This window comes from Dermacentor albipictus, unplaced genomic scaffold (assembly GCF_038994185.2).
Source record: "Dermacentor albipictus isolate Rhodes 1998 colony unplaced genomic scaffold, USDA_Dalb.pri_finalv2 scaffold_14, whole genome shotgun sequence".
In the NCBI taxonomy this organism is placed as follows: Eukaryota; Metazoa; Arthropoda; class Arachnida; order Ixodida; family Ixodidae; genus Dermacentor; species Dermacentor albipictus.
In genome coordinates this window covers 10,989,718-11,014,615 of record NW_027225568.1, presented here as the reverse complement: position 1 = coordinate 11,014,615, position 24,898 = coordinate 10,989,718, and the positions used below count along the sequence as shown (strand labels likewise).

At 47.1% G+C, this 24,898-nt stretch overlaps 1 protein-coding gene across 5 annotated transcripts in view; it reads left to right on the top strand.

The window, feature by feature from the left end:
• LOC135905848 (uncharacterized) overlaps positions 1 to 23,927 on the top strand; it is a 68,691-nt gene extending 44,764 nt beyond the window's left edge. For all 5 annotated transcript variants that reach the window (XM_065436932.2, XM_065436935.2, XM_065436934.2 and 2 more), the window contains 4 exons: positions 7,715 to 7,803; positions 8,266 to 8,447; positions 17,369 to 17,418; positions 23,372 to 23,927. In XM_065436932.2, the coding sequence (XP_065293004.1) occupies positions 7,717 to 7,803; positions 8,266 to 8,447; positions 17,369 to 17,418; positions 23,372 to 23,544 (492 nt within the window). In that variant the 5' untranslated portion in view covers positions 7,715 to 7,716 and the 3' untranslated portion in view covers positions 23,545 to 23,927. The remainder of the gene's footprint in view (positions 1 to 7,714; positions 7,804 to 8,265; positions 8,448 to 17,368; positions 17,419 to 23,371) is intronic.
• The last annotated feature ends 971 nt before the right edge of the window (positions 23,928 to 24,898 follow it).

Sequence of the window (24,898 nt, the reverse complement as noted above, 5' to 3'; positions counted from 1 at the left end):
AGGACCCATCGGCTTGAAATTGGTATCCTCGTGGTCCTCTTCACTTCCGACGTCGATTCCGACCAGAATTTCGGTAGTCCGATGGGATTAACCGGGTCAAAGGACCCCAAAATCACGGAGCGCATGTGAGGCACGTCCGCACTCTTCGGCGAACGCAGCGTTCCCCCCCCGCGCTCCGAAGAATGTCTTTCGTGGCCTCAAGACGCCGAAAATAGCGACAATGGATGCTGTGCTATCTTTAATTGACCGCAGCATTGCTCGAGCCGACATTTTGAGGTCATTCGGAGTTTCTCCAGGACGGTTCACAGTCCAGTGGTTGCGCGAAGTTGAGCGGCGGCGACTGTACTTTGCAGAGAGGGCTAGACGACTGGTAACTAAGGAGGCCCGGAAAACAGAGCAGCTAGTACAGAAAAGAAGTGTTGACGATGGAGGGGACTACCAGGCTGGTGGCTATTGCAAAAATGCGCCACAATTTGTTTCTATGGTCCTATATTGCAATAAAGCTTTCTTCCACTTCAAAGCCAATTATCTCAAAACACCAAATTTTGCTGCATTTGACCCTTTTTTTCAGAAACAAGGGCTAGGACGATAACATTTTCCAGATATTGAGCAAACATTACAGAAAGTCTACTGAACCAGGAATATAAATATTCTTGTAGGGGATTTTTATTTACAGGCTATTTACTGCAGATTTTGGCTCTAAAATTTGGTGGGTCCAGTAAAAAATGAAAGCAAAAAATCTAATTTCTAAAAAAAAATAATCCTGGTTCAGTAACACTACCTAACATTGCTGATTACAATGTCACCAAGATTAATATTCTAATCCCAGCAGATCACGAGAAAAAGGGTCACGAACATAGCCCAAAATGCATGGCTAGAATAGGACCTACCCTGTCCCCTTAAATTTACACCCATCATGCTTCATTCCAGGCTCGTTGCGTCATCCTCGGTTTAAGTAGAACCCTTTTCCTAAGCCTTCAGGTTTCTGCCCCATACGTGAGTACAGAGTCGATCACACTTGTCTAGAGTGGCCCGACGGCTGCTCCGCACTGCGCCTGCGACGCCTAGCGACAAGCACCGGGTTCGAGATGTGTTGGCCGATAGCGCCACGCGCGTGCACGCTGCCGCATTCGCGGGCAGCCAAGATACAGGCCGCAGCATTCTAGCCGTGTCACGTTCGTAGCTCAGCTGGCAGTGATCGTCCAGTGATAAAAAGCCGGTGCTCGAGACCCGTAAATCACGCAGGCCTTTATCTTGGCCGCCCGCGAATGCCGCAGCGCCCACGTGCGTGGCGCTATCAGCCAACACATCTCGAATCCGGTGCTTGTTGCTAGGCGTCGCAGGCGCAGTGCGGAGCAGCCTTCGGGCCACTCTAGACAAGTGTGATCGACTCTGTAATGGTAAGACACAGCTGTTACACACTTTTCTCGTGAGGGATAATCGCAACCTGCTGTTCATGATCTGAGAGTGCCTGCCAAACGCACCCCAGCTCATTCTTATTCTGATTATTTCAGTCTCATGATCCCGATCCGCGGTCACTAACTGTACTAAGTAGATTATTTCCCTTACCACGTCCAGTGCATCGCTGCCTATTGTGAACTGCTGTTCTCTTCTGAGCCTGTTAAACATTTGTTTAGTTTTCTGATTAAATTGTAGTCCTACCCTTCTGATTTGCCTGTCCAGGTCAGTGAGCATACATTGCAATTGGTCCCTTGAGTTACCTAATTCTTCCCAATCCAGGTGTCTGAATACCTCCTGTAAACACGCTGTGAATGGCATTGCAGAGATCGTACCTTCCAGCCTGACACCCTTTATTGGGATTTTCTTGCTTTCTTTATGGAGGACTACGGTGGCTGTAAAACCACTATACATATCTTTCAGTATTTTAACACACGGCTCGTCTACACCCAGAGTCCGTAATGGCGCCATGACTGCTGAGGTTTCGACTGAATCACTCTTTCTCGTAATCAATGAAAGCTATATTTAAGGGTTGGTTATATTCCGCACATTTCTCTCACTTGATTGACAGTCTGAATATATTCTATTGTTGAGTAGCCTTTACGAAATCCTGTCTGGTCCATTGGTTGACAGAAGTCTAAGGTGCTCCAGATTCTATTTGTGATTACCTTAGTAAATACTTTGTAGGCAACGGACAGTAAGGTGATCGGCCTATAATTTTTCAATCTTTGGCGTTCCCCTTTCTTGTGGATTAAGATTATGTTGGCGTTCTTTCAAAATTTCGGTACGCTCGAGGCCATGAGGCATTGCGTATATAGGGTCGCCACGTTTTCTATAACATGCCCGCCATGCTTCAACGAATCTGCCATTACCCTATTTTTGTACGTCAGACCAGCCCAATTCGTCAGAAGACTGTCGGTATTGTTGCCATTCTGACTCCGGGAGCTATCCGTACAGTTACGACTTCGTTGGTAGCATAGTTGGTCACATTTGTCTAGCGCGCTTAATCGATGCCCTGCGGTGCAAAGAAAGGACTTTCTGGCCGGTTTGGGACATGTTTGCAACTAGTCGGAGCCACAAAGTGCTCTCGGGCAATGCAGTGTTACGCAAGCACCTTCGCAATAGCACAGCTTCTTTGCTCGTGTTTTGCTTGCAGTCATGCGCTCCAGAGAAAAGGGTTGCTGTGCCGCCTATTAAACACCAGGTTGTAGCTTGTGGCTCGTCCTTTGGTGCACCACGGCACTGACGCCGAAGCGTGGCCTACTTGCAGTCGTGTAGTTTTTGATAGTAAACAGGAAAGCGCATGACTCTTCATCGATGCGCGACCTAACCAGGACACGTTCCACCGCGCATGTGCACCGTTCTCAACACGGCAGCCCTGCCTATACTCGCGGACATCATTATGTGGCAAAGGCACAGCTGCTCAGGCGCAGCTTGCACACGCGTTTTACCGCGCCATTTGCTGCGCTTTTGGTTTCTCGCACCCGGCTGAATCGCCACTACTTCCACGTGGACCGTATCGCGTTTGTTCTGACGCAGGAGAAAGTAGCATAAGTGGTCCTTTGACACTTGGTGGTGTGCTTTGTCTTCAAAGGTGCTTCTCCCTTCCCTAGCTTAACCTAAAACGCGGATGCAAATGTCAAGCGCGCGGACTTGAGCATGGTTTGCCTTCGTGCTTTTCTACTTCGACAAAGTGGTGCGCGAGTACATACGTATATGTACTATGGTGAGCAAAATCACGACCACTGCTAGCGCTAGCCGAATTGCATGATTGCGCCGCCCAGCGACTTCGCGCTTGGCCTGATATCAAGACGCGCTCGTGTTCATCCAAAAGTATAGTACACACTGGTATATCTGTTGGTGGTGCCCGACGCGCCCCGCTATTATGAGCGAGTTTGGCGTGAGGCATTGCTTTATAATGAGCACGGCTCAGCATATCTCGGCCATATTAAGACGCAGCTAGCGCCATTGGTGATGGTGCGCCAACTGGAAGTTACCAGCGTTACTTTACGTGGTGCCGCTACCATGAAATCCTGTCGAGCAATGCACGTGTCCGGCGGGGAGGCACCTTACGCGACAGTGACAGCTGTAGGGGAGCAAATCCTGAAATGAAAGGAACGTTTAGGCAAGCGAGAACGCGCCCTGCGTGATTTCTCGACGTTAGGTGACCCCGGCGCCCATGTTCTAGGTGGTGGGATGGTACAATTCGGCACACGCTTGCGATCAAGGTATAAGCACGCATGGTAGCGATGTTGCCATAGCGCATGCGCCCTGCAATGTTCGCTTGTGGAGGCACGGTAGCGTCAGCTGTATCTCGCGGGCTTAACCTTATTGGTGGAAAAAATCTACAATATATCGTGATTTGTTGTCAGTTGGCGTAGCAGAGGGCTTGTCACATCACATGTCATACACGGAGCACACAACAGAACAAATGAAGCGAAAGGAAGAATACCCTAAGAACATGAGACGAGTTGAAACTCGCGAGACTCATGTGAAACATCAATCATTTGGCTTTCTGATGCTCGTTTGTAATTTTCTGATGTCTTTCTGTTGCACACGATTCTTGCAAGCCTGAGATGTCTTCTTAATGTGCACTCCATGGCAGTTTTCTTGTGACTGTCTCATGCCTTCCTAACGCTCTTCTAATTAGCCAGCACATATGGTAACATATTAAATAAGATCCGACTGACATGTGCCTGACCGTCTTTGGTGGATTCCGGTATATATGCTCGAGGTCATGAGGTTTATACATATATATATAATGAACGAAAAGATAGGAAATTAACCAAGGGGCCCGATTTTTATTAATCATATCATAAGAAGCAAACATAGACACCAAGGAATTACCACATACGAGGAATTACTTGCACTTACTAATTGAATCAAATAGATTTCAAAAAATGGAATCGCACATCGCTGAAAACACAACTTGCCGCAGGTGGGGAACGACACTACGTCTCAGCTTTACGCGTGCGATGCTCCGCCAATTCAGCTACCGCGGTACCGTCTTCCCATCCACTTTCTTGGGTATTTTTGTCAGTGTTAGCCAGGGCCACCACTCACAAACCTTGGCGGCGGATGTGTGCAGTATTTCATTGCTACGTGCACCACTTTCCACTACAGCCACACACAAAGGGTCGCACTCGATGGCACGAACATCGTTGGTCCACATTTGGCTGGCTCGCCACGCTGTTACGACTTTGCACCGCTGCACCACTATTACGACTTTGTGGTCCCGTAGCGCTCGTCACCCGTTTCGTGACAGAGCGTTGGTAGCGAAGACTCCGAGCCAGGCGTCGATGAGAATAACAAAAGGGACTTTATACACTATACAGGTCATTATACAGGACATGAACGTGTCGGCACTGGGGCCGAGATCTCACAGCAAACGCGACTGTTCCCGCACGGCGACGTCCGGCGAAAACGCGTGACACATCTCACCCCAGTCGGGAGCGGCACTCTCTCCCGGTGGGTCGGCGGATCCGGTTTTCGAGGCGACGCGTCGCTGCTTTTATAATCCCCGAGGAACCATTGTCACTCAAACGGCCCAATACAAAGTCAGCACTCGGCGGTCGTCCGAGAGGTCCAACCAGCGACCGCGCTGGCCACACGGTTCAAAGTTCGCGCGCGCGGTGACCTCCAGGCAAAAGGAGGTGCGGCGCGGGGCTGTCTGGCCCTTGGTGACACGTCTGAACAAGTTGCCAGCCGAGGCTTCTCCCTCAGGACGCCTCTGCCTGACGGCTCAGCATCTTGACTTTTCAAGGGAGAATTTGGGCGCTCGCAGGATAAATTCTGCATCTTGCAGATTCGGAATCTGGGCTTGTGGTAATGGCACAACAATGCATACGGCGAATTTTCAGAAAGACAAGCTGTGTTCTGGCACTCATGCGCTCGCGAACGATGTCGCATTTCATTGCAGAAAACACAATCGCATCCTTGCAGCTAGCACAACCGACGGACTCGTTCTAAACAGAGCAACAGGTTGAGTGGACCCTGTCGTCCGTGCCTTCTGTTTATCGTGCGAGCACCAAAGGTTGCTCCAAAAAGAGTGCATTAGAGTGCGTCTAGCAAACGAATGAGGCTCCAAACAAAAGGTTCATGTCGTCGAGTAATCAGGATTGCAGGAACGCACAGAAAAAAATAAAACAGAATAAGGCTTGGGGCATGCTACTCCAGTCTCAAACAACTGAACCTCTAACTTAAAACAGTTCTAAGGAAGACGAACACTGTGCATTGCTAGAAGAGGAACCTCGGAAAAATACGCCTGCAGCATTAATACCTGCCCTCCAGGACAAGTATGAAACCGGTAGAGAAAATAATGTCGTCTGCCTTACAAGGCAAAGTTGAAGACCAGGCTAACGCCCTTAGGCAACATTTCGAGCGTGTGTCTATCTCCGAACATTATTCTGAGTCGATCCCAAAACAAAAACAATACAACAGTCCCCTGACCAGGAAGTGTAATGAAAACGAATCCTGCGCCCGTTCATTTAGTGTCGCCGAGTTCAGGGCTTCCGTAAACGATTGTCTAAGCTCTGCTCCCGGAGCCGACAGCATCATGTACGACATAAGTAATCTTCACTCTATCAAATGGCACTGCTGTCCCTATTCAACACGGCGTGAATACATTTGCCGAATGACTGCTTCTATAAATGCATCTTTTGAAAAGCAATAAACGGGTGGAAGAGCCTCTTGCATTGTATTTTTACCACACCGCCTCAGTTTCCGTTTAAATGACGGGATTGCTTCCACCTCTGTAAGATCAAAGGCAATTGTCCTTCCTCTATATTTTGGGATTTTGCTTATGCCAGCTGTATAAGATTTACAGCGATTGCCTACCGCATCTTGTACGATCGCATCACTGTATTCAGTGATTGTTCTACCATACAGCAAAGCCCCACGCGGGGCTGCAGGTACCTAATATAACCAGATAAATACCAACCCACTGTTCTCATCCAAGTCTCCATATTCTTCTGAACCATGCTCTGTCTTAATGGGAATAACCAGTGCAACGTTTACGCTGACCGTAGGACAGGACGACAGGTGCAAGCGCCGCCCTGTAGTGTCCTACAGTTTGCGGAAAAGTTGCGCTGTTTATTTCCGTCATGTATCTGTACCAACTCCCTCAAATATATGTTCCTATGCTCTTTTCTTCTATGCCACATAAGTTTTAGGCTGTTGACGAATGTCACTAGGCATTACATTTGACAACTGTCGAATGTCGAAGCTTGTAGTCCCTACCACCTTCAAATTTCTTTTATGCGCAGCATATTACGAGGGCTCAACCCAGCTCCTCAGGCGCGGCGGTGTCGCCTTGAATACCACGTGACACCGTGACGTCACGACAGAGAAGTGGCTTTCGCTCAACTCTTGCAAGATGGGCTGGGTGGGAATCGAACCAGGGTCTCCGGAGTGAGACGGAGACGCTATCACTGAGCCACGAGTACGATGCTTCAAAGCGGTACAAAAGCGCCTCTAGTGAATGCGGTGTTGCCTTAGACACGAGCTGTTTCTAAGGCTCAGGCGTGCGTCGCTTGCTCAGGCGCACATTTCGTTGCCGCGCCGAACGCTGCGTTGCTCGACTCGACGCTCACCGCGTCCAATGCGGGGCGTCCAAGGCGAAGCAGAGTAACGCATGAGTTGTTTCTTCGTCTTGCCGAACCAAATAAAGCCAAGCAACAGCAGTTCACCAAGCTAAACAGTGGTTCAACAACTAAAATAAAGGCTAGTATGCTTCGCATCCTGGGCTTAACCTTACCTAAGCCACAGCCATTTTTTTTGCCTTACAGATCAAATATGCAAGCACGTTGGCACAGTCACTGCTGCTGATCTGGTAAACGTAGCTCGCAGAGCACGAAGTTGCGAGTTCAATTTCTCGTGACCTAACTCGCGTTGACAGGATCGGTATGAAAAACACTCGCGCAAGAAATGACCGGTGCGCGTTGACGAATTCCACTTGGTCAGCGTTAATCCTAGTGATCCTAGTAGAAAGGTTATTCTCTAAATATCCACCTGGAGCGCATGTCCATTTCAGCTGCTGCTGAACTGCTGTTTGGCTGGGTTGCGTAACCAGCTAGGAAGAAAAACGGGCACCCTCGGCCAATTCCCACCTAGCCTAAACGGACATTCCACTAGGTGGACACTTATAGAATAACCCCCCCACCCGTTCCTTGTGTCCTGCACGGTGCCGTCTCGAATGTTTTGCTTTGCGACGTGTGAAAACCCGGCCAATGAACTTACGACTGTACGTTCGACGCAGCCATGTCGCCTGCTTGCCGCGTGAAGCGCCGCCTGCAAGCTTCTCCTCAGCAGCGTCTCATGAGGCCTTCAAGATGCAAGCCTGTAAATGTAAGCCCCTACACCCTTCTGGAAGCATGAGCGATATTTCGAATGTCTCAATTTTATTGCTTGTGATGAGCTGTTACAATATCATTAAAATTTTGTTTCACAAGTACTTGCAAAAAAAAAGGTATCCTTCAACTGCAGGTACAGCCTTGGAGGGTAAAAAAAAACTTTCACCTAAAGTAAAAGTGAACGAGTCAGTTTAGAGAAGGTTCAGAATTTCGCAAACAAAACGCAGTTATCTGTGTCCACAGCCTGCCGTGTAATTGTGAAAGAAAAAGGTTGCGTTACGCTCGAAAGTGAGTTTATTATTTTCCGCTATTAAAAAAGCTGAACAATGGTAGCACGCTAACAGAGCTTCAAATGTTATAAGTTGCATATAAGTTGCAAGAAAAGCCTCGGCAAATAGGCTTGCGTAGCTTATGTCCCTGAAGTTTTAAAAATCTGTAATTATCTGTTTATGTGCAGTTCCAAGGCCACTTCTGTTCAGGCGGAGCGCGTCCAGATAGACACGCTGGCTGCAGGCCTGCTGCTTCGTCTTCGCAACGCCCCGAATGGAATGACAGCACCAAGGTCCCGGCTACCTTTGACAAGTTCTGCACAAAAGAGGCGCACAAAAGGGAACGTGCTTCTGCCAAGGCACCTAGAAGGTGAGTGGGAAAGTGGAAGGGATCGCCTCGTTGTCATTGCGGATTTTTGCTGCTTCACAAATTTATATTCTCATGCTAGACTGCTCAGGGACACAATCACTTTTGAAGTTGGTTGTTATTACCTGCAGGTATGCTGTGAAGGATGGCAACAATTGTATCCCGGTTAGATACCCAGGTTAGGTGCTGAAAGCAATATATGCTTGTAAGTGGACAAAGCAGCTTTGTCCTAATTATGGTAAATTTCATTCGTCTATCTCAGCCAGCAACGAAAGTATAAAAGTGCTTGGTTAGCCAGTTGGCGCTGCATCGCATATTTTCATGCCATATCCTGATATTGAACGTGCTTCAAGGTGATACTCAAGGGGGCTTCTTAATCGTTAGCATTAGGCGTGGAAGAAACTGCGAGTGAAGTGTGCGGAGCCGCTGGTGTGGTATAGGTAGACGAGTATGTCGGGGCTTAGAACAGCGCACGCGTGTGTGTGGTGCAACTGACGGTGGTCTGCTCTGGACCCCACTGTGAGTTGCACTTCGCTCCTCGTAGGTGCAGGATATGTCGAGAGCGCTCCTGACCAACATTGCAAATTGATGAACGTGTTCTACAGCATGGATCAGGCACCTCCAATGGGTGCGACGTAATGCTCGCGTCAATTTCTTTAGCATTGCCGTTACAACGCCACTGACATTTTTATCTGACATATTATTTAGATCGAATCTCTGCCCGGTTTCTGAAAGCTCGCATAAAGAAGTCGGTAAAGGCCACTTCGATACTGTTCGGCATGCATCGAGCTTTATATGCGTGAACGCTGTACCTGATCGTTAACGAGTGGAATACAATGAAAATGCATTTCCACTAAATTGCGGATTGCCACAGAATTAAGCTGTTCACCAATGTAAAAACCACGTGACGGAGTTTTGTTGCACCAGATAAAAGGTCAAAAAGAACAAAAATACGGTTAAACGAAAGGACCATAGTGCCCTTCCACTCTGTGAAGGATGGCCAGCAAAGCTGTGCATTTGGGCCCCTTAATGGTGAACTGCGCCGCGGGTAGGTGGGCATTGCACTATATTCTGTATCGGACCACGTATGGGGTGTTTTTTTTTTTTGCATACGACACGAAAATTTCCTTCGACGGTAGGGGTATACAGCTTCGCTGTTAGAACTGATGTCGTTTGTATCACTTTCGCTGAACACGCTGAACCCACTGGCATCGATATTCCCTGGGCACGCATCTCCGTTTAACGCAGTGCGATGACCCGTCTTCATCTAGTATTACGACATTCCAGCAGCTTGGCATACGCTGACTCGCAGTGACCGCAGCCTTCCGACTGGCAATAGTCGCATTGCTTCCTCCACATTTCCATTTTTTGCTTATTACCTCTAAATCTCAATTGTTACAAATACGAAATTTCCCGTGTGCGTGGAAAATCTTTGTTCGTTTTTGTATTTTCTATTCTTGCATAGTCGGCATTCATGTTTTTGCAAACTCTTGCTTACCCCCGAACGGACAAATAAGCAGCACGCTAGATTTCAGTGTTGAAGTCAGTGTCGACCCACGCTTGTCGACTGTATCGTTGTCTCCTATCACAACACCGTCTTTCATGGACACTGTCGCACGCGGCATGCGTCCAGAGAACTCGCACGATCATTGGTATCGGCGTCTTCGCATTGGCGGCCATGATACGTATAATAATAATAATAATATTTGGGGTTTTACGTGCCAAAACCACTTTCTGATTATGAGGCACGCCGTAGTGGAGGACTCCGGAAATTTTGACCACCTGGGGTTATTTAACGTGCACCTAAATCTAAGCACACGGGTGTTTTCGCATTTCGCCCCATGATACGTATAGCAGCCGGAGACTTCGAAGCCGGTGATTGGCGGACGCCGTCGATGTTTCGCCACGCATCGCCGATCTTCTAGCATCAGTAGTCGGTAAAATCTTTGTGCGTCGCCACGCATAACCCTTTTCTCTACCTACGCTTATGACGCATTACACGCATTGGCCCGTGCCGACGCGTGCCCGTGTTTGCGCCTTCAGTGGTGCGCTATAAGATGTATATGCACGTACGTCGCATTCGTTACCTCGAGTCCAGACGTTTCGTTTGGTGGACCAGCCTTCGCCTATTTTGACTGAAGGCTGAAATACCAGCCGAAACGCTTGGATAGTGACGAAGTGTTTCCACGTACGTAGTTGTCATTTGTGACCCTACACCAATGGAGCCAACCTGCTTTTTTGCCTTCTCTGTATATGAACGGTGGTTCACGTAACTTGAACCAAGGATTTTAAAGAAAAGTGGTTAGCCGCAACTGAATGAAACCGAGTTTGCCGTCATGTGGTTGTTCTTAATCTTATATTTCGGGCTTTCTTTAAAGGTCGGAAAAAAGAAATGGCCACGCGGCATGTACGCTGCCGCAAAAAGAAATTGGACCGGTCGTTTTCGAATGCCCTCTACAACGTAACGAAGCGCACTTGGCCCTAAAATGAAGTTTCAAACATTTGCAGAATTGATCTTAGCATTTACTTGCGGTTAGTCAATTTTTAAAATTGTTTGTTCAAGTTGCGTAAATCACCCCGGATAATCATAACCATATAAAGCCAACAGATAATGACATGAAAGCATCGATAAAATTGGCTGTGGTTGATACTGAAATGCAGCAAACAAAAGGGGAAATGAAAGTGGACGAAAAGAAAACTTGTCGCACGTTCGAGCTGAACCCACAGCCTCCGCATTACACTTGCATTGCACTACGAATTGTGCTATGCTGATGGGAATCAATCCGGCAACGAACTTGGGTATGTATATTTACTGGACCTGAGAGCATGGAAGCCTGATGCCGAAACCGTTAAGCCATGAACGCGTGCCTCAACAGGGTCGGAGTAAAACACCATTAGAACTTTCCCTCGTACAAGTCAGCGCTTTGGGACACTTCGCACGTCAGTCCAGTCATAGGTGATATTAAAGAGCGATTGTTTCCGGTGCTGCATCATTTTCCAGACATTTCGTGCATCTCTACATCGCACACGTCGAATGTAGACTAACAGTGTCGGTGTGGAGCGGGCGACTCGCGCGAAATCCGCGCTCTGGAATGCCTTAAAGGAAAATTCCTGACAGATCCAGAAACGTTGTCGGCAAGAATCGCAGGCTGTGTTTATCACGAATAACGACACGCGTCGGCCATGGCGAATATGCGACGGCAAACGATTCCGTGCGAACCTTTAAGCTACAGGTTTACGCGGACCAACCGCCGAGTCGCGGCTATAGCGGAGAGTGCGCGCCTCTCCCCTCCAGCCCGCCAATGCACCGCCCATGGCCACCATTACTGCGTACGCTGCGTACTGGTCTCGCTGGACGAATGCCTTTGCATTCGTCCAGTCGTTTGCTACGCTGTGCACATGCCTCATCGTATTGCTAATATACCCTTCGGTATCTCAGCGTGCTTCGGCATTCAGCTCCAGCTTTAAATGGCAATGCACGTCCCTTCACTTTACCTCAAGTTCTCCCTTGTAATTTTTTTGTTGTTCGAAATTTCCATGGTAGTTTTCATTTCCATTCTTTGCATCCAATTCGCTGCCTCTGTTTCTCCCACTTTCTGATTACTGCTGCTTGTTTATTTAGGCCTTCAATTACCTGTACTTGGTTGATAACATTGCTTACATTTTCCTTCATTTTGTGTCCACGCTTTTAGGTACAGATACTTGTGCGCTTTCGCCGCTCACTTTGACCCATGTTGCCGAGGCTTTCTTCAAGCGCCTCTCACCAGGCCGCACAGCAAACTTTGGTTATACGCTGGAAATTTTTACCTATCAAGAGAGCGTTCTCCTGCAAAAAGTTTCCAAATCGGCTCATAGCAGCAAGATGAAAGTATTTCAGTGTCGCGAACCCATAATTTCAGGAGCCAGCTACACCAACACCCCCTCGAGAACTTAAGGCCGTCTTCCTACAACATTTCCTCTTGAGCTACGTCACGCAAAAGAGGCCCACATAGAAGTTCCGTGCAGCGTGCTACGAGCGGCGCACCTGTGTTGAAAATGAGAGGCGGAAGAGCGAGTTACCGACGACGGCGATAACAATTCGATTAGATGCACCTGCCGTTCCTTGGATAGCTTCGGGGTTACAAAAGACCTGGCATGCGGCGACATGCTTCCGAGCGCGCATTTTCTGGTCGTGAACCGCGCTCGTAGTTTGTGTTTGTGCTTCGATTCGGTTATGCGTCCGGCAAGCCTTACATTGCCATGAAATGTGGATTACGTCTATACCCGGATATGCCTAATAACTGCTGCGTGCCCAAGTGCTGGAGCAATTAGAGATCGGGGCAGAAAAATCATGCGTTCGCTTCCGCAAGATCAATGACAGAATATTGGGTGCCATGTCTAAGGCAAAGAGAAAAGCTGGAGTTCGCAGAATAAGCCACCTGTTTCTTTGTAAATAGTTGCAGGAATGTATTGTATCTCTATCGATAAACTCGTGTGACATCGTTATTCGTTTGGAGCCTACTCTAGACTGGAATACATACATGCGTCCCGAGTGTGAAAAGTGCACACCAGTGAAGTTGTCATGAGATGTGTTATGGTGCAGTGATAAAATTTTGTGGAACTTTCGTGGTCGCGTGAAAGGCGAACTGTGACGCCGACGATAAATGAAGGAAAAGAAGCTACTCTGAAGAAGAGGGCAGCACTGACTCTTCGACATAAGCCATGCTCCGTGTCATCATTTACCCGAAATTCGTTCTCAAACCTAAGACTGCACCATTTCATTTTTATCCATGGTTTTTTTAAATAATTGGGTGCGTAAGTAGTTTCGCGTAAATCTTGGAACACACTCCGATTTCTGCGGGCCGTCTGCTCAAATAAGTGCGGCCAAACCGACCAGACCCAAAAATCCTCTTCTGACCTTGCCCACACATCGGAACCTTATCAGTGAACGTGGATGGTGTACCAGTTACAGCTCCGACTGACGAGGCGCGCACGTATCCCTGATGAATGCTCAGCTTCGGAATCGTCTCAAGAAAGTCCTCTGCTGCCCCGTCGCCTGTAATCCGAGTCGCCGACAGTGGAACACCAGCCCTTATTGGCATGTGCCTGGCTCTCGTGAGTGTCGCCGGACATCGTGCTTGTTTTATTTTATTGTTCTAGAGCACTTCCCTCACGACCTAATCCTGGGTATTGATTTTGTCGATACATTCCGCTTTGAGAGGCTCTTCTGCTGGCGTTGTGCAACTCGCTCTACCTGCTGGTGTTGACCCTCCCGATAGTGCTCTTACACGGCTGTTTCACAAAGCATATCGCCTCCCTCCCCATGACATTATCTACATAAGTATTTCACCCGTTGCATCTGTGACAAACGGTGACTACGTCGTATCCTCTAATGCAGATGTCCTGCTCTCGTATAACGTCGCTTTTCTTCACACCGTCATTACCATTTCGGACAACATGTCGTGCCTACCGCTTGTGAACTTTGGACTTTGTACACAAGCACCCCCGCGCGGAATATCCCTGGCGCAAGTCACGCTGGCCCGATACTACCACATTTTGGGTTGAACTTGTGACCGCTCCTCGTGTGCAACTCTTGCTTCGCCTCCTGTCCCTTGAGACTTGAATACCCTAAAGAAAATGATTGCTCCCAACCTTCCGCCCCAGTGTGCTCAAGAACTACTTTGCCTCCTTGCCTTGTAATGGGACATATTGGACCTTGAAAAGCGTCCTCTAGGACAAACATCTGTCGTCAAACATCGAACACGGGTGATGCGAGTCTGATCCATCGGCGACCCTACTACGTCTCGCATACCGAGCGACACATCATCCGCCATGAAGTTGACAAGATACTTTCTCGTAACATCATTGAACCTTCTTGAAGCCCATGGGCACCCCTGTTGTACTAGGAAAAAAGGACTACAGTTTGCGATTTTACGTAGATTGTGGAATAGGCAAGAATCAGATGTATGCGTTAAGAGACAAATCCGGCAATATTGTTACTAATATGGATGAGATAGTTCACGTGGCTGACGAGTTCAATAGATATTTGTACAGTACCAGTAGCACCCACGACGACAATGTGAGAGAGAATAGTCTAGAGGAATTTGAAATCCCACAAGTAACACCGGAAGGAGTAAAGAACGCCTTGGGAGCTATGCAAAGGGGGAAAACAGTGGGGAAGGATCAGGTAACAGATTTGTTGAAGGATGATGGGAACATTGTCGTAGAAAGTCGTACCACTCGCCTGCCTCCTAACCAGCAGTGAGCCGATGCTTCAGCCGCCAGGGATCATGTGACACCTTAAGAACACTTTTCATCTTGGTCGAAAGAAGACGACGCTCTGGACTTTGCGCGCTGTCTACCATCTTGTCAGCTGCTGCAATTGTCAATATCCTGTAAATATACTTCTGCCTACTGTTGACCCCGTGACATTATCACGGACGTTACTGTAACTGGCCTGTACAAGCTCGTCTGATCCTTATAAACTTTATCTTTGTGGATGTTCATTTCGTTTTCACACCATCTGCCGGAACTTTCCTGGTTCAAATCACTTGCCCTATGGCATTAGTCATCGGTACCTTGCTCTTAGGACAGTTTTTATTAGCCTGATTGGAATTTAACTGGGTCCTGCTGCCGCATTTGGGACTATGCCAGGCTTCTCTGTTGTTGCTGGATCTGTGTCTCAACTACCCTTTCTTTCGTGCCAAAGTCATCCCTCACAACGTCTGTAATGTACCCCAGTGCATCGTCAACTTCATAGTTGTTACCGTTTTCAACTCTTATAGCCGTTTGCGAGTTTTAGTTTAGCTACGAGTGCTGTTATGTTGTTCAAGAATCTTTTTTTGGGCGCCTTTGTGCCTGATGTAAATGTAATTCACAGAACGTTCGCTTGTGTATTTCTTTCTGTTGCACAAGGTCATTCGCCGCACTTTTTGTCGGTATTTGTTCCAGCTAAGCAGCAACTCTTCTGCGTGTAGTCCCAACTTTTTGCTTCTCCTTGATCCCTAGACGCCTGCTTACGCTCCTTTCAAGCTAGCTTTATTTCCTTGTTCCATCACTTACGTGGCTTCCCCTTTGTGATTGAGCAGTTTTTATGGATGTCTGTCTTATCTCCTTCTGCGTAACGTCTACAACTTGTATTCTGACTGCTGTAGGAAAAGCCTCCATTTTCTTCTGTTCGTACAGCGAAGCTGCGTGCCTGACGAGCCTGTAGGGATGAGCCGTATGTGCGCTTTCGCAGGGAGGGGGTGACTATCCGGGCTGGATTACGCCAGTAAAGGAGCCAAAAAAGATAACGAACTATAGTACGGCGCGGCAGAACGGACACGTGATTTCACGGCACGCCGCGCCTGCGCAGTAGGGGAGTGCACCCGGGCTGGCCGCCATTGCTGCTGCCTGCGTGTCCTGTCATCTGCCCTCCATGCAACGCTGCGGCATTTGTGCGAAGAAAACACGGTGTGCGCCGCGGTTGCCGCCGGGCTGTGTGATAACCGGATTATGCATTTCAGAGGTAGATCACTGCAACAGTTGCAACGCCAAGATGAATGGGAACATCCCGAAGAACAAGCAGAGTACGAGAGGCGCGAGTTGCAACCTCATTCGAGTTTCACCGGTGCAAACTCCAGATTCAAGATGTTTCTGGCCGCGGAGTTTTGCCATAGTTGCTCGGTGTGTGATCGACAGCTTCGATGGCTAATGCGCCACCATATGAATGGATCAGCCCGTAATTTCTGTGCTTGTTATTTGTTGTTCATTTATTTTTACTAATTCTGATGCTATTGGTTCGTGCTTTGCATAGTACCTCTCGCAAGATTTGAAGTTAAACGTCTATGATCACTACCAGGCGAATTCTTCCATGTTAGTGTATCATTTGGTCTAGTTTTTAGGCCATTTCTGAGGCTAAGGCGTAGTGTATACATGACTGCCTGCTTCCGCATTGCCACGTTACCTGTCCATGACTCATTTTCCCTTGATCCCACAGATTTAACATTAGAGAACCATTGCAATCAGCATGGTTGTCAAAATCAACTATGTGTGCGTTCATATCTCCCATCGTTTCTAATGCAATCAATCCCTTACCCGCCGTTGTTGCTTAATAGCTATGGTGTTCGGCTGCTACGCACGAGGTCACGGGTTCGAATCCCGGCTCCCGCTGCCGCATCTCGATGTGGGGCGAAATGCGAAAACACCCGTGTACGTCTCGACGTCTAACCGACGTGTAACCGGGGCTGCTACATTTTCGCTAAAGTATATCCCGTGAACTTTGGGCGCATAACATGCACAAGTGGACGTTGGGCGCATGACATTTGCCAAAAGGCACAAAGGCCCACCGCAAAGATTCTGTAGCCATGTTTGACCACGCGGAGCTCGAAATAACAATATGCAGACAACTATAAGGGATGAAGATAAAATCTTGGAGTGAGACGATGCGCTGCGGTACCCCAGACATGCGTAATACTAATTCTGCACTAGAGAAAGAACATTTAACTAGGCTAATACTTTAGTACAATAAGCGTCTTCAAGGTGCAGCTAGTAAACCTGCGTGCCGTTGTTCCAAAAGAGTCTTAATGTAGGAATGTCTTGACCAGTGAAGCCACTTATTACTTCATGTCGCCAATTACGTGCAGTGCACCGAATGTTGTCGTTCGCGTCAGGCAGCTATAAATGAGGACCAGCAGAAAAGATCCGCCCTTGTCCGCCTTTGATGGCGCTACTCTCGTTGAATGAAAGCGCCATAGGTTAGCAGAGCACGATAGGAGAGCCCTCCTGCGTTCTCTAACACGTTGTAGGCTTTCGTCGCGGATCGGTTTGCGCAAGCACTGGCGGTACTTCACGGATTTGATATCGCGACGAACCCTCTGCGTGCAGGCGTCATGTGCTGATACTGTGAATAACATTTGTCATCGTGTAGTTATATTTACATATGACGTGTTCTTTTTTTTCAGGACAGGACGGGGTGCGGATGGTCTGGTGGAGATGGACCCAAAGGGAGAAGGTGGCTATCACTAAATTTCAGTTACGATTATCCCTCCTACGTTGCAAGAATGAGAAACACGTACAAAGATGCATTTTTTAAAGGCACACATTTTTTTTTGCAACGACTCATGCTGAAAACATGCGTTCAACTTGCTGAATTAGAAAACATTAAGGTTATTCTTTAGCTGCGCAGAATCTTTAAGTTGCCTGTGGGAGATAGCACAATTTGAACCACTGATGCAAAAGCGCTATGTAGCGGCTATTACTTTACGAAAGATTGTTGCCTCACAGAATAATTAACACAATTACGCTAATTATCATTTTGATTTATTTCTTTACCTCGCATTTTTAAATCTGCGAGTTGCGGCTAGTGAGCCTGCACAGCTTATCGACTCGGGACAAATTCTGTGGATAAGCAAGTTTGGAAACACTGATTTTCAGACTGTCTGATGAAATGCCTTGACTTATTTTTTAAACTTCAACGCACAAAACAGTATTCTTTCGAAAGTAAGTGGAACAGGGAGTTTTTGCCGCAAGTTTTACAGCACATATCTGGAAATCGGTGCCATCCTCAGAATTCGTTCTAAGTCTTGCACACCGCTAGCTGCAATACGTACACTGAAATGTGCGGCAACGTGAATAAGACGTTATTATGCGTAGTTATGGTGCATGTATTTATGGTCCATTATTTTGTGCATGTAAAATCTCCTTGTGTGGGCTACTACTAAAGCGAAACGGATCAGCAATTCTGAAGTAATTTTCCTAAAGTACTAAATAAATAACCACTTTTAATTTATTTCATAGCATAGTACCGCCGGAAATGAGAGCAATTTCGCCCCGATATCACAGAGCAGATACGTCAACATCAGGTCCGGTATTTTCAAGTACTCCAATTGTGACCGATTCACCACACACTTTTTGAAAGTACTGTAATCCGTTGTTCACCTCCTCTTCGGCCTCTGTTGCACATAGAGGGTACCTCCAAATTGATCCGCCTGGAAGAAATCGTCGGTGGCCGCTTCCTGTCCTCTCTTCATTTCTCACTTCCGAGTGTCCCAGTGGCAAGGGTTAACCTTGTGTGGCTAGCCATTCTTGGTTATGCTGTGTTTGGTTATAGCAGCCATTTCCTGCTGGCGTTGGCAGGGCTTCCCTCGCAGGAACTTGTCACGTCCCGCTTTTGGACTCCATGATGGGCGGTTGGCATCGGTGCTGAAAACACCATGCATACTTATGGCAAATGCTTTCCTTATACTCCCTGATTGCCCCCAATGAGGGCGCACCGAAGATGTCTTCCCGTTTTTTCGGACGCCAAATCCTGAACTTTCCTCGATTCAACATTATTCACTCTGAAAAGTCATACAAACCAGTACGATCCAGTTCACCGTTCCTTGTTTCAGTCGTTGTGTGAAGTTTTTGGTCCAGGTTATAAGGCGTGAAGGATGGCAAGCGGTGATCTCCTCTTAGAGCTCTGTGATCAGAAGCAATATGAGAAACTGCCGAAACTAGTATCATTTGGGGGGAGACCCAAGTAACAGTTACCCTGCACCGTGCTATGGACACCACCCGCGGCGTTCTCGGGCGTTGATTTCCTTTACCTCACTGAGGCTGACCTCTTGGAGATCTTGAGTTAACAGAATGTCCGGCCCACACGTATCGAGCCGGCGGTGACGCCATCAGCGCCTGCCTCCCCCCTCCCCCCCCGCTCCCCTCGGCGGCTGCAGCTCGTGCTGCTCCGCCATCTCAGCAGAAGGGGCCATCGACCTCTGGGCTGGTGGTCTCAAAGGTCTCGTCCAGCTTGTCGAGGCCTTCACAAGGAGCGGCTAGATTATCGTGATCGCTCCAGAAAAGAAAAACCTCGCGTCACGGTACCCGGAAAGGGCCCGTGAGCTAATATGAGTCTCTAAAACAAATAGCACAAAATACCTTAATCATTATGGAAACACAAATACTACAGTGGAATGTCGGAGGGCTTCTTCATTGCCTTGACGGCATTATAGAACTACTACCCTAACGCAATCCAATGTTGGTGTATGTTCAAGAGATACATCTGACGCCTACGAATGCCAATTTTTTTCGTAATTACAGCATCTTCTGGAAAGAGCGAGACGAGGAACGCCTCCGGTGGTGTCGGCATAGTCGCAGACAAGTCTGTAGTTTGCCGACACGTCGACGCTTCAGACGCTCCTTGAGGCACTGCTAGTTCGGGACATTCTTTTTAATCAGTCACTGCATATTCCATTTATATACCACCGAACGATCATCTCGACAAAGTATAACCTCGTTGATCTGCTTCCCAAGCCTAACATACTCTTGGGAGGTTTTAACGCTCATAGCACGATGTGCGGAGACTCGCGATGCAACCGGATAGATCGACTCATTGTAACTTTGCTTTTAACCTCCGGAGCGTGCCTCACCAAAAGTACGAACATGCTTATTGTAATCCACATCATAATTTATACTCGTCACTAGACCTGCGATCCCCCTTCGCTTCTGTCTTTTCTGATTTAGACTGATGTGTAATTAAAAATCTGTCCGGAAATCTGTCCAACTAGCGCTGAACTTAGTAAACCAACCTGACTTCCATCCGGACGCCCCACGCTAGAAGCTAGCCAAAGCTGACTGTGAATGTTTTAAGGAATCCACTACTTGCGAAAAGATTTTATGGATAATTTTAGTATAGATCATGCCGTTTCATACTTTACCGCTTTTATCAATGATGGCGCTGAAAAGTTCATTCCTCAAACAAGTGGCACTTCATTCAAAAGACGGGTCCCTTGGTGGAAGGACGATTTCAGAAAGGCATGAAGGGGACAAAATTAAGCATGGGGGCAAACTACGTGAATATCCTACGGCCGAAATTCTAATAGAATTTCAACATGTTAAATAGGAAAGACGCGAGGACAGCCTGGCAGAAGTTCTCTCAAGTATGAAGTCGAATACTCAACAGGGTAAACAGTGGCTATGGTGTTGGGCTGCAGAGCACGTGGTCGCCGGGAACGAATCCCGGCCACAGCGGCCGCATTTTGATGTGGGCCGAAATGCGAAAACACCGGTGTGCTTAGGTTTAGGTGCACGTTAAAGAACCCAAGATGGGCGAAATTTCCGGAGTCCATCACAACGGCGTGCCTCATAATCAGAAAGTGGTTTTGGCACGTAAAACCCCACAATTTAATTTTTAATGACATTACTAAAGTTGAATTGCAAAAGTAAGCACTGTTTTCAACTATTCACTTTGGTTGTAAATATTGCTCTGAATTCTCTGAAGAGCACCTACAGACACTAAAGCGGGCAAGATAATGTATTATAGACTGATCCCGACGGAACTGCTAGCTTGGGAGTTCGGATTTTGCTAAACACTTGTAAGCATTACAACAGTATTGAGTAAGAGTTGAAATTGTATTAACTTCATGCGCTTTAGTTTCTTTGACAGGTGCAGTTTACAAAACTGAGATATCTGGTTTGGTGCAGAGTTGTAAATTTGTAAGCATTCTGCATAATCTGATATCGATTTTCGGCAAGATTTGTGGAGAGCATGCGAGGTTCTAAATCAAAACTCTGTATACCCTGTTGCTGGATACCTAGATGTATGGTTGGCACGAAGGACTTCGAAAAGTACACGAACTAGCGTCATTATCAGCAGCAGTTTATTTTACTTACGAGTGCACGCTTGCGCATCTTACCGTACATGAAGCACCTGACGCGGTGTCGAATCTGATTTGACTCCGACAGAGGAAACTCAGTGGCATACAAAGAAAGAGACGTACTGCTGACACTTATCACCATGTTTCTTAATATCAAATGCTCAAGTGTTTCTCTTGCGGCAGAGTTCCTGCTCCTGCCCACAATTCGTACACTACCGAATTGCAGCTCGCATCCACGAGTGTTAACATGCATCACCAATTGTGCGCAGTCAGTCTTATTGAAATTTTACGCATACTCCCTCATTTTGACTCGCGCAGTTCCCAGTCTCGCCAACATAGCACTTGCCACTGGAGAATAGAACCTCATACACCACTGCTGTGCAACATTGCGTGAATGTCGTAGAATGTCTCGTGTGGTTTCCTCCTTTTTACGTCATCATAGCAAATTGGAAAATGTATTCTTGAGCTTGGTGGGGACGGAGAACACAAGAGGCACACCGCGTCTCCGTACGCCTTTCTTGCTGTTGTGGGCAATCTTGTACAGAGAGGGCACAGCATCAGACCTCATATAATTGTTCGGTCTCCGTGCTAGTCCACCCAGTTCTCCATTTTACAAGCTTCTGTAGGAGCGTTTCAGTAAGTCCTACTCTTGGAAAATGAGCGAAGCGAGAATTCGAGAACCAAACGAAATCAAATGTCGCCAGGAGTTCTTGATGGCAGGATAAAGGCAGTTGCCAACAATCACCGTTTGAGCCTTCCAACATGCAAATCGGCTTGTTGGCAGGTAATAGGCCCAACTGATTTGTTTGCTCAAAAACTGCAGCTTGATATACTTAATAACTTACTATACTTAATATACTTGATAAACATCCTTATTAAACTTAATAAAACTGTATAGAGCCGGACGGCTCTATACAGTTCTATGTGTAAAGGGCATGTCTCGGCGATGTCTAAAACAATTGAAATCTCCCCAACCATAAATATTTCTGTGAGATTGCGCTTCTTAAATATTAAAACATTATGCCCATATGAAAAATGAAATACTCCTTGTTAAAATTCTTATCGAAATACCGAATCCCTCTAGTGATTGGGGACCTGTCCACGACGCGTCCTTGTTGCCTTTCTACGCCCATACGTCTACTTGTATACTTATCAATTCTACGCTCCAAATAAACTAGCAAGCAATTTCTCCCTAATCAATTTCTTTGTAATGGCTACAGCATGACATCAAAGAAACAACCTGCCGAACACAAGGCTGTGACTGGCAGTTGCAGTCTGAAATACCGCAAACTTCATTCAATTCAATCAAGCGACCGTGCAACTAGGGAGTTTCTGCGCTTTTATCTCCAAGCCAAACTTTAAAAGGACACTAAAGGCAAATATTAAGTCGGCGTGAATTCTTCAAATACAGTCCCAGAAACATCGCAACGCTTTTATCGTGCCAAGAAAAGTTTACGAAGAAATTACATCTGAAGGGTGCGAATACGTTTTTAGAAATTAAAATCTCCGGGCACCCAACAGGGGAGTTGTGACGTTGCATGCGCCATCACCACACTTTGCTGCCTTCGATGAGTAAATCTGCGCCCGACAGACGGCGGGTACCGAGCCAAGACAGTGCGGTGGATTGCCCGCGCCAGCTGCGTGTCGGTCATGTGGCGTAGACCGTTCGGGCATCCCGCTACATCACAACGAAATTGAATTCTCTGCCACTCACTTTGTGCGAGTGTCGCGATCCAGAAAAACCAGTGCAGAACTACGAGATAACGAAACTACTGAAACACGAAAATGTCGACGGTGCGGAATCGAGCAAAAACGAAACTTTCGACCACCCGCGTCGTTTTCAAGGGGCATTTCGATGAGTTCTTGTTCTAAAAATGAAATAGAACTAGGTAGCTCGCAATTTAGTCCTACACCATACAAGCAATATTTCGGCAGTGAGTGGTTGAGTGCTAGTGACAAAATTTAAATGAGTGCTTTCGTAATCGGGCAAGTACTAGGATGTCCCGTGGGAGTCTCTTATTTCATTTACCTCAACGTCTTGATTATTAAGGCTCTCGTCGCGACAATATTGGCACCTTAGATATTCTCGAGCACTGATCTATCACTTTCGCTTGACTTCGTGTTCGTCTTTAGTCTCCTTTTAATAAATCAGCTGCAGTTCGCAGTCGTGTACTGTGTGTTGGGTCGCCAACTCTTTGTGGGAACGCTAACCTAGCAGTTTTGCGGGCGGAATGAATGTGCAGTCACCGTGATCGAATAACTCGGTCCTACATTAAGTTGCATGTACAAGCACTGCTACAATACATGCTCTTCTGTTCCTTTCTCCAATAGCGACCAAATCACGTACGCCCGGTGGGTTGGCCCCCCTCGAGCTCCCGGACTTCTCTTTCCTCGTCAAGAAAGGATGCTTCTCTCCTGACTGTTCGGACCCGAGCCATTTTCAGTGTTATCCTAAAAAAAACCTCGCATGTTGTAGCTGCCACCTCATGGCGCAACCCTTTTAATTGACATCCGTATACTTACGTGTTTTTAATACTCATTTTAAGACAAACGTGATTTTATACCCGCTACCTACCTGATTTTACCTACGTTTTTACTTGCCCTTGCCTATACCCGATTTTAAACATGTTGACGACGCCTATTTTATTTCTTCGGGTTTTATTGTAATAAGAGTCGTGAGGTGGCGGTAAATGTTACCTAGCGTGCAGCACTCCTGTTTGCGTAGCGTGCAGCACGCAATGATTCCACTCGTGGGTATGTGGCGGACAAGAACTTTTGACCATATTACAGCCGGTAGATAATCTCTTGATGTGCATGTTGCTCTACTCGTGGGTGCAGCGCGGCAAAGATGCATGTCATCGTCTCCTGGCGTTGTTTAGAGCTAATATAGCAAGAAATCTTCCATAGAATACAATGACTTGATCGGGCTTCAGTATGTGTCTTCCTTTCGGGCCTTTGTGGTGTGATGCGAACTCTTTACGGATGTCTAAGCCTCTGACAAACGCTGTTCTGCTAGCCTTTTAAGTAGAGCTGAAGAATGCTACGTACAACATTCTTATGGCATATTGCAAAAATTGCTCTAGGTAGGCTGCGATCGGTTCCCTTCCAGAAATCAGCCGTGGTAATTTTTCCGCTCCTGGGCTCTTTGTGTGGCTCATACGCTACCTTGTGTAAACGCAAACAGGAACCGTACCACTGATCAGAAAATTATCTGTTGAATACTGCAGTGGTCAGCATTTTCTGCTTGTTAATTGCCTTACCGCCCATGTGCTCTACTCTTGTGTCACAATATGAACGTGCTTCTAACAATACAACTGAAGTTTGACATCTCATGTTTGACTGACATTACCAATGTGTAACTCGAGAAGTAAGCGTGGCATTTGTGGTCGACTTAGATCCTTTGCGATTATTGCTTCCCGTGTGTCGTATACTTGTAACCACCTATGCAATTGCTTTGAAATAAACGCAAGGGATTGCAAACGTGTCTGCTTTGTTCCTTTTCTTTTCCTGGACAAAAGTTGCTTCCCAAAGAAAATGGGTCATTGAAAACGGATTTCAGCTTCACCAAGTGGTGTAGCTTAACTTGCACTTGATCAGCAGGAAGTTCTCCTTTATTCATTAATTACCTTTGCAAAGAAGTATCGTAAACGTTGCTACCGATGTGCTAAGCACATAAGTTGTTCATTATCACTCTGCGCGGTAGCCTAATGACTTGGGTGTTGCTTTGCGGAGGTCGCGGGTATTCTGTTTGACGCGGCAGGGGCCTTTTGATGCAGGCAAAATGCAAGACCGCTCGTGTACTTCGTGTACGTGGTCAAAATTCTACCAGAGTTCGACAGTACGGTGTACCTGATAAGA